Below are 13,319 nucleotides of genomic sequence, written 5' to 3' on the forward strand. Positions count from 1 at the left end.
TCACTGTAATTTTACGTTTTTTTTTATTGTGATAATTGTCACCATTCAAATATTTCATAAACTTAGCTTTTCAACTAGTCAAATAAAATATTCTAGTGTGTCTACTAACACAAGCGAAATTTATATGTTTACTTGGTTCACTGACAGGCACTTACACATTAACAGAGGGTTATAAAACATATTATTTAAACTCACTGTACATAAGTATAACAAGTTATATAATATATATTTATAAGCATGATTTTTATTATGTGATTTCTCTATCGATCAATCAATCAAATTTGAATTGAAATTTAATTGAAAAATAAACACTCATATAAAATTAGTGAAATTGAGGAAGATTTACTTCTAAAAATATACTAACACATGTGTTGGCTATAAATCAATATTTTGTATAGTAATACAAGAAAGCTAATTTGCTTAAGGTCATCAGATGGAATAAGCCAGATAGGATTGTCTAAGAATAGAAAATTTGTTCCAAGAGCTAACCATTTATTTTTATCGATTACATACCAGCATAAAAATAAAATGGCGCTGTATTAACTGCTTAAGGACAGATTATGATTTCTCGTTTGAAATATTGTTTGTTATCATTTAACTTAATTTTAAGGGGAAGCATATTAAACAATTAGGCAGAAAAATACTCCTTGCACCGTTGACCAAATGTTATAGAAGGAATATTGACAGTGATATTATTCCTTGCCCTTGTTATATATTCATGTCCCCGAGCAGGGGGATGCAGACCTTGCTTCCTCCACATTCATACATCTTCTCTTTCACGCGCACAGATTATTATAACTTTTGACATGTCCATCTTCAAGTATTTGTTGGATTTGATCAACCTACTACTACTACTACCATCACGCCATTTCCCCGTAGGGGTAGGCAGAGAGAATGGACCGCCACACACGTCTATCCTGGCAAACATTCCTAGCTTCTTTCATATTTATACATCTTGTCATACATGCCCTTCGGTTATGTCTGCTTTTGACACGACCAGACTTAAGATTTTGAGTTTATCTGATCATGCCACGTCTTCTTTGATCGTCCTCGTCTCACGTTATCGTTCATTTTCGCCATATATACTTGTTTTGCCATTCTTTCGTCATCCATTCGTTCTACAACCATCTCAGAGATCCTTTCTTTATCTTATCAATTATACTTAACTCAGATTTACACTCGCCTGATTTCATCATTCGTAACCCTATCATACATTGATTTCCCGCACATCCGTCTAAGAGATTGCAATTCAACCGCGTTCATGTAGTGTTGTTTTTTTTTAATAAGAGGTTCTTAAATTTGTTTTCTAAAATATATTGATACACATTACAAAAAAAAACTTTGTTATTATATAAATTAGGAAAAAATGCTATTTTTCATGTAATAGACTATTAAATAGAGGACTAAAATTTTGATTTTGACATAGTAATAACTCAATCTCATGATATTAGGAGGTACTTTAGTTTACCCCTTACATACATTTATTTTATTTTATTAGTGTACACGGTACAAATGCCTTTTATAAACATAAATACATATAACATAACAGTACAGATAAATATAAATAAAATGTCAGCCTCGTTGTGTAATGGTCAGCGCGTTTGCCTACCATTCTTGAGGTCTTGGGTTCGATTCTCGGCAGGGTGGAAGTGAAATATGTATTTTTAAGGTTTTTAAGCTGCAATATTTCATTGTTACTGAACTGGCACCTGAAGCGTAAGACTGATCACCTTATCTTTGTATAACAGATGATTGAACTAAGCTGCATTCGGTTTATTTCATTTCATTTATTTATTTATTCAGATATTTAGAACATTACAGAAAAAAGACCCAATTCATTCTATTTACAATAATAGATCACAAATTACAGTAGATAGTTATGTTATCAAAATAATATAACAAAATGTAAAAAGAAAAATTAAAAGTTAGAAAGTGCTTTCCTAAGGGAAGGCCCACTGTCGTGAAATATGTCGACATCCGAGGCGATGCGATTAAGTAGCAAGATTGCTCTACCAACCGGCATAACCATTGGCAGGTTGGTTCTGCATCCTGGTAGGTAAAACAATCGATGTTGTCTTTGTCGAAGATAGTTATCAGGTACGAACAGACCTACATCCATCAGAATTTCTGAGGTATTTATGCGACCACCGACCATCTGGAAAAAGTGAACACCCAAATGAACGTCCCTCCTGCTCCATAATGACTGATAGCCTAGCATCCCCAGTAAAAAGTCAGTTGGGAAGAGCCAAGGATAATATCCATTTAGAAATTCTCTATGCACCACTAGGTGCGTAAAAGAGAATGATAATGATGATTTCAACGTGATATTTATATCTAAAATATACATTACAGTACGCAGAACTGTATCTTTGTATAACAGATGATTGAACTAAGCTGCATTCGGTTTAGCAATTCCCTATGCACCACTAGGTGCGTAAAAGAGAATGATAATGATGATTTCAATGTGATATTTATATCTAAAATATACATTACAGTACGCAGAACTGTATCTTTGTATAACAGATGATTGAACTAAGCTGCATTCGGTTTAGCAATTCCCTATGCACCATTAGGTGTGTAAAAGAGAATGATAATGATGATTTCAATGTGATATTTATATCTAAAATATACATTACAGTACGCAGTAAAACTGTAACCAAAAGGTGATATAAAATTTGATGTGTTTATCCCAACCTTTACCTGTTTGGAGGGCAGAGCAAATATTGATATTATTCTAGCACTCTTGTTAATTGGATGACACGATACTCTATGGATATATTGATCCGTCCGAAGACCGTAGAAATTGTTTAACCTTCATAAATATTGCGTCTGAGATGAATAACATTTTTAAAGAGGGAATATTGATGTCCTGGGTATTTTCAGGACTTATGACTTGGCTGGTTTTAATTATAAAAAATCAACAAACAGAAGAATTATGTAAAACATTTAAGTTTGTAAGTGAAAATTCTTGATATTTATTATAGAAAATAAAAGACGAGTGATACTTTAATCCAAAAATTTTGAATATCCAGTGACCGGTTTCATTGCTTTCGCGACGTCTCCGAGACTGGAATCTTTACTAAGAAATTAAATGTTTTTATAGAAAACAGAGGTTAGGATAGAGAATTAAAAATTAAATGAGAGTTAATTAAATTAAATTATTTTTGTCTTAAAGATCATTAACAAAGTGTTTTAGGCTAACTAACTAGTTTATAGAATATTTCTAATGAGTGAGAACTTGACAAACAGGAAATTCTCAAAATTAATAGATTAAAAAATAAACCCGACGTAAAATTACTTAATGAACAGCTAAAACACGTGTATTCGCCATTACTATACGCATTGTAATAATTTTACTAAAGACTTTTTACCCTTGGTTTTTCAGAAATCATAATTGACAGAAATCAGACTCGGAAGGATGGGACAATTAAAAATAATGTTTATACACTACTTAAACTCATTAGAAATATCATTATTTCAACTCATTAGTTAACCTGAAACACTTTGTTAAAGATGCTTAAGACAAAAATAATTTCATTTAAGTTACTCTCATATAATTTTGTACTCTCTGTTTTGTATAAATACATTGAATTTCTTAATACAGATACTAGTCTCGAAGATGTCGCGAGAGCCATGAAACCGGTCACTGGATATTCCAAATTTGTGGATTTAAGGCGCCACATGACAGGCGCCGTGGCGCAGTTGGTTAGACGGCCAACTGTGAAACTAGCGTCGCGGGTTCGATTCCCGCCAGTGGCAAGAAAAAAATCCAAGAAAGATTTTTTTCTCAGTTGGTCTGGGTGTTGTAGTGTATTTTTCATTACCTCCTTCCATATCCCCTCTACCCCACCTGCTGACAAGCCTCAAAAGAGAGGCTTAGCGGATTATTCCTTTATAAAAATTTAAAAAAGTATCACTTGTCTTTTATTTTCTATAATAAAAAGAAGAATTATAAATTTGATAGAATGGTGAATGTTAGACAATGAGTGTAAAATGATTACTAAAACCACATAATAATAGGTCATAAGCTCTATAAATGCCTGGACTTCCATATTCTTATAAACTTTTTTTTCAATGATTGGAGAAATATCTATCAATTATATGTATTTTTAAAAATCAATGAGGAAGTTCTGTGGTTTTTTTTTTGTTTTTTTATTTGTTAATAAGACTATCTATCAAACAAAGCCAAAAATGATTTTTTTTTTTTATGTATCGTATTATCAACGCAATGATCTTTCTTGAATTACTTTAGAACATAAAAAATAAAAATCCATATATTTTTTTTATCAAACCGCATATATACCTAATCTGATATCAAAGAAATGCCGATTTCCCAGCACTGAATTTATAATTGGAATCATGATTACTAAGAAGTGAGTCACTAACACGCTGTGACAACCCACAAAACTACAGAGTTTATTAGATAAAAAATAAAGTACGTATTACCAATAATTCCTTAATATCATATCAAAAGAACTAAAAACAATTTACTTTTTTTTCTGAAAAATCACACAATCAATATTATAGCTGAATATTAATAATTACTTATGTTAATAAGAAAAAAACTGAACCGACTACTTATTTTGAGTCAGAGTAAATAAATGTTTCATTTCAAGCGACACATTTATCAGTAAAAACGTTTTAGGCTGATTACTTTTCCCGGTATTGGAAATTCATTACAATCCAATTGAGCTAATATTGTGTATACAATAACAAATTTGGCCTCGAATGTAATAAAAAAATTATCTCCTGGTACATGCGAACCTAGTGAGCAATTTATTAATGAAAACAAGTACCTACTTATGCATGGAAACTGACTAAGATATGACATTACAAAAAATGTGATAAAATAATTATAGAGTTCAGTATTCAAAATAATAAAGATAATTTTAAATCTCATTGAAAATAAATAAAATTCCTTCTAATAACTCGAAGTATAAGCATTTCTTAAAAGCCATGAAAAAGCATAGATTTCAATCTTTCCTTCTCAAATATCAAATCCCTCGAGAGTTAAATCTATAATATTAATACTCTAGATTTGATTGATTGTGTATGTCCCTTATACATGCACACGGGAATCGGAGCCTTATTATCGTGGTATCAACGCTTAAACAGGGTCATTTTCGACTGTTAAAATTGCATGTAACAGTCGGCCATAGCTGACTGTTATCTTTTTTAATTACTTATTCTTTTCTTTTTAATTTTAATCGCTTACTAACCAATATTATTATGAAGATATTCAATATTTCTGTAAATTTTGTGTTGTTTTTGTAGCATTATTATGAGAGAGATTATTCTTCATCACATTTATTTTACTCCGACCAAGAACAAAAAATAAGGCCCAAAAGGATGGATACTTCTAGGTGACCGAGATCCTAATCAACCGAGGCGCGAAGACCTGAAAATTGAGGCCTGTAGGGCCAATAAATCAAGGCCCGGAGAGCCGATTACATGAGGCCTAAAGAGCCTAATTCTCTAGCATCGAGGAGACAGCTAGCTGTTGCCTGCTAGTATTATTTGTCTAGAAATATTTGGACAGGTACTTGCCTACTCAAAGATTGTTGTCAAAAACTATATCTTATAAGTATGCACAAATTAATTAAACATTTTAGATTAAACATGGTTTATATTTCTTAAAAAATTAACTCTCCCGCATACTATTTTGCTAGAAAAGGTGAGGGCACAAACCATAAGAGAATCCAATGAGAGCGTCATGTAGCTAGTAAAGGCGATATGAACTACATAAATATTAAATGGCTAAGAGCCACTGTGGGCTAGATTTTTTTTTCCAAAAAATATTTACAAAATAATTATCAAATTTAAGTCCTTTTGAATTGCAAGCATGCAATTCGTCAGTAAGTTCTTGTATACATTTTTAATGTTATACATTTACCCACATCTATCATTATTTTATTTGAAAACATTGCATTTATTTTCATCATCATTCCCTTTTTCGCACCTAATGGTGCATAGGGCACTGCATCAGTGCAGCATATCTTGATCATTTTTTGTTACATGAAGATAAGATTACTATGCATATTATACCATGTTTTCTTTAAAATTAAGACTATTATTAATACAAAAAAACTTTTTTCCACTAGCCATTATTTGAGCATATGTCTCACTCCTGTATTTAAGTCACTGTTCTTAATATTGTATGGTAACCCTTTTTCCTTCCCTCTTTACCCCATCTCTCTTCATAGTATAGTGTAGATATTTAGTCAACTTTTATTTCTTAAAAATATTTATATATGTTTACTTATCACAGTTTTGTTTTGTAACGAAAATATAATATACCTACAGTATGTTCATATATCACTAATTTTCTCAAATTTAACGGTTTGGATAGGCACGAAGAAATTATCTTAAGGCAATTTGCCCGCCCTTATGCATATTTATGTATTTTAATAAATAAATAAGTAAAATGTTGCATATTTTTAAGTACAATGAATGGAGAAGGACATGCAAGTGTTCGTGCAAACCAATTTCGGGGATTTAAACCAAAAAAAAAATGTTGAATACTCAATAATTAATTAGTAAGTAAATAGTAAAAAAAAGTCCAACATAATTGATGTGTGTATTACCATCTGTCTGTGGAATTTATGAATGACTTTAATATCATCATAAAGCATTTATGTATTATTGGTATTTTATTGATTAATGTTTGAATAATGATTTATATTTATATTTTTTTATAATTCTTAATATATAGTATTTTGAACCGGGTTGTGGTCCCATGGTAGTATTGCGGACTCACGGGCCAAAGATACGAGGTTCAAATCCCACCTTACCGCAACTCGATTTCCATTTTTCCAGCACAAGTTATTTATGACTTATAGAAATTGGTCTGAAAATTGAAATATTTGAGTAAATAATAAGAACTCTGGTATTTCTCTTTAAAAAAAAATTTAAAAAAATTGGAAGTAGTATATAATTATTTACATAGGATTCATTGAATCACTTATAAAGGTCAATAAAATTATAGATATATAATTTAACAATTAGTAAATTAAACCTAACAAACTAATAAGTTTAAATCAATAAAACAATTTGAATCAACAAACTAAAATCAATAAATTAAAATCAATAAACACGAATCTAATGCCAAGCTGTCTTGTCCTGTAAATATTCTTCGACTCTATAGTAGCTCTTTCCAAACAGACTGTGCTTGACAAAATATTTTTTTTAAATTGTTAGCAAAGCCTGAATTTCAAAAGGTACCTTGTTGTAGAATTGAATGCAGTTTGAGGCAAAAGAAACTATTGATTGTTTTCAGTCTAGTAGTAGGCACAACTAGCATATCTTTATTTCTCCTATGGAAATGGAAACCTATGGAAATCTCTGTTCCTCCCAAAATCATCAATATTTTTATGTACATAGATCAAGTTTTCATAAATATATTGACATGTGACGGTCAATATATTGGCAATTGTAAATTAGTTATACAAAACTGTGCTTGAAAATGGGAATCAAGTTGTAGTAAGGCACGGTTAGAGCCTCAAATCGAACCCAGATTCGGCAACACTACTACAGAATAATAACACGATTATTCTATTTCTAATATTTTTCACAATTTTTCCAAAAAAACTTGTGGTGTAAAGCGAAAAAATATAAATATAGAGTGGAATTCTAAATGCAAACTAAACTGGATATAAACATTAAACAAAGGTAGAAGTTATAAAAGTAAATGGATATCTCAAGGCCTATCATGTATGTTTACAAGTTCACTAAATATAAGCCAGCGTATATTTTCTTTTACAACGTAAACAAACTCTTACCAACGGGAAGCGAGGTTTGTAAACTACACCGCTATTTAAACTGCCAAATTTACAAAAATATTTTTTAACATTTACAACGCGGAAGTTCAGCGCGACGGGAAATTGGATATAAAAATGTTCTATCACACGCGGTAAAAATTATAGCATTTAATTATGAGGCGAAGTTTCTCAAAAACGCAGGAAAAATGAGCTACTATGAAACATCACAGGTTCGCATGAACATGTGTTAGCAACAACCGATCAGCTATAGTGTTTTAATAGACTTATAGTTTCTGAGTAGCCATGTTTTTCGACATTTAGCGTGTTTTGGCAGGTACAAGGTTCTACTTTTTAATGTCAGGAAAACTCACCAATTTGAACTTGTGACACCGCGGGCAGTGTAATTTAAAAATTACAAAACTTTAAAAAATCATAGCGATGATAATACGATACATGAAAAGTATTTTAATTTTTTTTAGTTTGTTTGATGGTATATTAAAAGATAAAAAATTAAAATTACTACTGAACTTCTTAATTATCTCTCTTTTAAAATAGACAAATGCAGAAAATAAGAACATGTTTTTTTAACAGACTGATATCTCAACAGAGACCAAAGAATTACAATTTAAACACAAAGTAGTATTAAACATAAAAAATATTTTCTTCAATTTTAACCAAAGTTTGCATTCTTTCATAGATGTAAAGACGTTTCTAGCTTCCCTGAGACTATTTGGCAACTAACTGAAGGCTTTATAAAACAGGTTGTTTTAACTTCCAGTCACCTTAGAAAGACTGAAATCGTCTCCACTTCTAGTTTGATGATTTTAATTAGTAAACGTGGTCCGATTTACACATACCATAATAATTCCTTCATCTTAATGAATTCCTCAATCGTTGAGATATAAATCCGTCTATTTAAATTAAATCTCAATAGGGTTCAATTCACGTATTAGTCTACAAAAATTTGAACATATTAAAAATAATGATAAGTTTTTCTTATTCCGTTGAGATCAAATTTATAATCATATCGTCGTTCAGCATGGAACACCACGTTAGCGTCAAAAAACAAATTGTTCAGGAGAGAGAAGAAAGTAAATACTTTTTTCATTTTTGTAAAATTGAAAAAAAATATATATTTTAATAAGTTTTAGTTAAAATTATTTTTGCCAAATATTTCATTAACAAATTTAAAAAGTAACAACTTTTTTCTCTCTTTTAAGCAATTTATTTTTTGTTTCTAATGCGGTGTTGCATGCCGAAAGATGATAACCGTAAGGATTATTTGTCTGTTATTTGATTTTAAAAAAAAAATGGCATAAAAACTAAAAACATTTTAGAGGTAAAGTGACTTATACTTAACAACAACAACAAAACATCACGCCGTTTCCCCGTAGGGGTAGGCAAAGACCACAGAGCACCATATCACTATGTCTTTGCATACAGACCTCGCTTTGTCTACATTTATACATTTCCTCATGCTCGCACGTATAAAATATATAAATCAAATAAAATTTTAAAGATTGACTTAAAATCTGCATGAAAAAATTACCAGTTTCATGACAGTTGTGAATTTTAAATATTCTAATGTTAATATTATAAATTTTATGACAATGATAGTATAATTGTTATTACTAGTACCAAACTGCCCAGGGCCCAGATTACAGTGGGAAGTTAACAGAGTTATTTTCGACTGTCTATAAAGAAAAACCGATAGTTGTGTCCTAAAATAAGTATATTTGCAAGAACATTTAAAGTATCTTCGTCGCTAACCTATAATTGAACACGTTTAGAAGAAAAAAATGTATGCATATTCTGCTTTTCATACAGAAAACTTAATTTTACTTTGTAGATAAAATTGAAGATAAATGTTAACTTCCCATTGAAATTAGGGCCCGGCTAAGAAAAGCCCGGCTAAGCCTAAAAAAAGTCGCATCTGGTAAATTGCAAATTTTACGAGATATTACTGTTTTATGATTTGCCCATCTGATATCATTTGTTTAATTTAAAAAAAGGAATACAAGAGAATATCTCACATTTAAAAATCTAAAATAATTTGTTGGCTTAGTAAATGTGTGAGGCTATCGAATATCTATTACAAAAGCAGAAAAACGCTAAATTAAATTTTTCAGGCTCAGCAGGGCAGCATACCACATGGATAATTATAATAAACTTACAAACCAAAAAGTATTTTTCCAAAATTTTTTTGTACTGAAATACAAACAATCGGTGTACTTATCAATGCGGTGCCCTATGCATAATCAGGGGTAGTTAAGAGTAAGAAGATATACCTACTCACCCATTGCACTTTTACATCACTTTGAAACAATATTTTGACAAGGAAAAATTTCATTCATTATACTTATGCAGTAATGGCTAACCTCAGACAAGCTATTTCCTTATTGACAGGAGTGATTCATCCCAATACAGGTTTTAACAAAGCAAAGCAATAAGAAAGAATAGATACTCAAAACGAAACAACAGAATAAAGTACGATAACCGAAGTGAAAATAAAAGTGAAAACATGTAATTCTTTCGATTGGATCATTAAAAATAGAATAATGAGGGAAATCGGCGTTTTTCTACAAACTATTGATATGTTAAATAAAGGATCTTACTCGTGTCCTTTCATAGCAATGTAGTTGCTGGGGATCAGACCTTCCTTCCCATCTAACTCAGCCCGATACCAGTTCATATCATCTTCCATGTTTAGAATCTGAAAGCATCGGGGGTGCGTAAGTGAAAATAAGCCGACAAGCGATTTCACTTAAATGAGAACACATGCCCGCGACATGATTACGTACCTTTAAAATTTGATTTTTCCTAAAGCTGAGCTCGTCGTCCGCCGTCGCGGTGAAGTCGTGCTTGGCTGTCGCTTCCATGTTATTTTATTTTGAGCACCCCGTTAAACGTCACTTTGAAGAAACGAGTATGAAAGAGTTCACACCCAAAGTAATATCAAAAGAACATAAAAAAGTTCGGCACAAAACTTATCATACATTCAAACACAGTATAAAAAGCACTTTTTTAACATTTTATCGCGCGATCTGCACCAAAATTTCACAAATTGTTAAGGGATGCCATGAGCACCACACACCCACCAGCAGCCATTTCTAAAAACAAGTACCTACTGCACTTGCGCCCGACAAACTACCGAGCCGCGTGACTTATTTTCGGAAGTTACGAGAAAATTTTAACAAAATATCGTTCAATATTTCTTTGGAGAATGTAATATCTAGGCCTATATCTGATTTTTCATATCCCTATAACGAGAGCAGACGGAAAATCGACGGAATTTTGGACAACTTCCAGAAATTGCCGACAGGATTGGTAATTTGGTATGATTATGTTATAGAAGTTGGCAGCAATGGCGACATGGTTACCAAATTTTCGTTAGAAATCTCTCTCTGTTGAGGTGTGTTCGAAAAATATAACTGGTTGGTAATCATAACATAAATAAACGTGAGATTTTTATTATACAGCTTTTTTTTTTATGCATCATTTTCACAATGGCGTTTTACAAAAGCAATTGGATCGTTTGAAACTGTTGTTTGAAATAATTACACGTTACGATTATTTGCTGTTAAAAACATTTTAGAATTTAAATTCTAATGGTTTTGATTAAATGATATTATATTAATGTGATAATCACACTTTTCACTTTTTTTTACTCATTTCACAATAATTTATATGGTTTTCAATGTTTAAGTATGAATGTTTAAATAGTATTTAACATGAAAATTCACAAAGTTAGTGTTTCAAATATTAATTTCGTTTTATAAATATGGTTAGTTCAAATAATAATAAATTCACATAAAATAGTATACGGCAATTTATTGTGTTATATTTTCATTTATCTTCTTTTCCACTTTTAGGAAAAGAATTACTATGGGACAATATTTTTTCAGGTGAAAATTTCATTTTAGTATCTCGTAAGACAGTTTCATAAACATGTTTTATTATTTTATATTTTTTTATGTAAATAAAGACCTGTATACTTTAATCCACAAAATTAGAGTATCCAGCGACCGGTTTCATCGCTTTTGCGACATCTTCAAGACTGGTATCTTTATTAAGAAGTTCAATGTATTCATTCAAAACAGAGGTAAGGATACACAATTCAAAATAAGATGAAAGTAAATTAAATAAAGTTATTTTTATCTTAAAGATCACTATCGAAAAATTCGGGTTTGATATTGATGTAAAAATATATGCTACGTAGAGCCCTTAAAACACGCATAAAAGAGCACATACAATTGTAACGTACGCGTTACTATGTGTGTGTTGGTTCGTCACCCACGTCTGCCGCAGTCAAGCTTCTCGGCGTAAGTGACAAGCCGCCTTCCCAGACAGAGTCAAAGATAAAGTCGGAAGGTAGGGGCACATCTGCGCCGACAGCAAGTCAACCTCAATAGCCCTGAAAAGGACTTTCCACTTGGTCCAAGTGGCGTAGAGAGGCAAAAGCAGTCAGCTGGCAGAGCGGAGCGAAGAGCAAAGTGCAGGAGGGCGAAAAGGGCGGAGAACGGAATAAAACACGTCTGAACTGTTCAGAGTTAGGAACTCAACTACTTTATTCATACAAAATAAACGCCTTATAAAACAGTGCGCGTTGGGCTCCGGGAGTCAGCCGTCCCACCCACTCCGGCTGCCTTGGAGTGGTGGATGTAGCTCACCCTCATCACTCGCTACATGCCGCCGGCCTAGCGCCCGTACGGGCTATTTCATCGGCAGCCGCGACGCGTGCAATATAGGCCATTTTCAGGGCTTTACAAACACGATTAAGACACAATATGAAATACAGACATAAAAAAGTAATCTCTGGCTATATTCCCCCGGTATTACTGAGGCCAGGCTCGAAAGCGAATCATTTATCTTTGTTGGGAGCCTAGCGCTCAGTCACAAAAATACCAGGTTCCTAGCTACGTTTATCAATTCACTCAGTTACCATTTACATATATCACTTTCATTTGTCCATTTCAACGTTATTCACGTGTCCGGAACAACAATCATGGTCTAATAATAAATATACATACCTCTGTTTTGTATAAATACATTGAACTTCTTAATAATACACCAGTCTCGAAAATGTCGCGAAAGTGATGAAACCGGTCACTGAACATTCCAAATTTGTGGATTAAAGAATCGCTCGTCTTTTATTGTATAATAAATTACAATTAACTTCCATCAAGAATTTTCACTAACAAACTTAAATGTTTTATTTTATATTACGTTTTATTTCTCGATCAATATTTTTAATGTTTTAATACTCATCTGATATTATTTTCAATATGGTTGACATATAAAATGTCCATTCACTACAATATTTAAGTTTTTTGGCACCTAAAGCGTAAGACTAACGGTATTTTATTGTAGATAATAATTTATTTATATACGCTTCAATTAGAGTAACAATACAGTCTCCTCTATGTATCATTAGGTACAAATAAATGGATCGTGATATATCCTTAACCATAAACAAGGTTATATGCTTTATTAAATTAGTAATGTTACATACTTTAAAACATGGATAATATTCTTCAAAAATAAATATTTTCATTCATTATC

The 13,319-nt window shown here is 31.7% G+C and overlaps 1 protein-coding gene across 2 annotated transcripts in view; it reads right to left on the reverse strand.

Annotated features, from left to right (window-relative positions):
- drk (growth factor receptor-bound protein 2 drk) overlaps positions 1-11,158 on the reverse strand; it is a 29,290-nt gene extending 18,132 nt beyond the window's left edge. The window contains exons 1-2 of one of the 2 annotated variants that reach the window (XM_088235710.1): positions 10,559-11,158; positions 10,373-10,470 (exon numbers count right to left, since the gene is read on the reverse strand). In XM_088235710.1, coding sequence (XP_088091836.1) covers positions 10,373-10,470; positions 10,559-10,636 — 176 coding nt within the window. In that variant the 5' untranslated portion in view covers positions 10,637-11,158. The remainder of the gene's footprint in view (positions 1-10,372; positions 10,471-10,558) is intronic. The other variant, XM_088235718.1, reaches the window with a different exon arrangement.
- Between the last annotated feature and the right edge of the window lie 2,161 nt (positions 11,159-13,319).

This window comes from Micrasema longulum, unplaced genomic scaffold, assembly GCF_059751315.1.
Source record: "Micrasema longulum isolate JH-2025_06_02 unplaced genomic scaffold, ASM5975131v1 h1tg000095l, whole genome shotgun sequence".
NCBI classification, from domain to species: Eukaryota; Metazoa; Arthropoda; class Insecta; order Trichoptera; family Brachycentridae; genus Micrasema; species Micrasema longulum.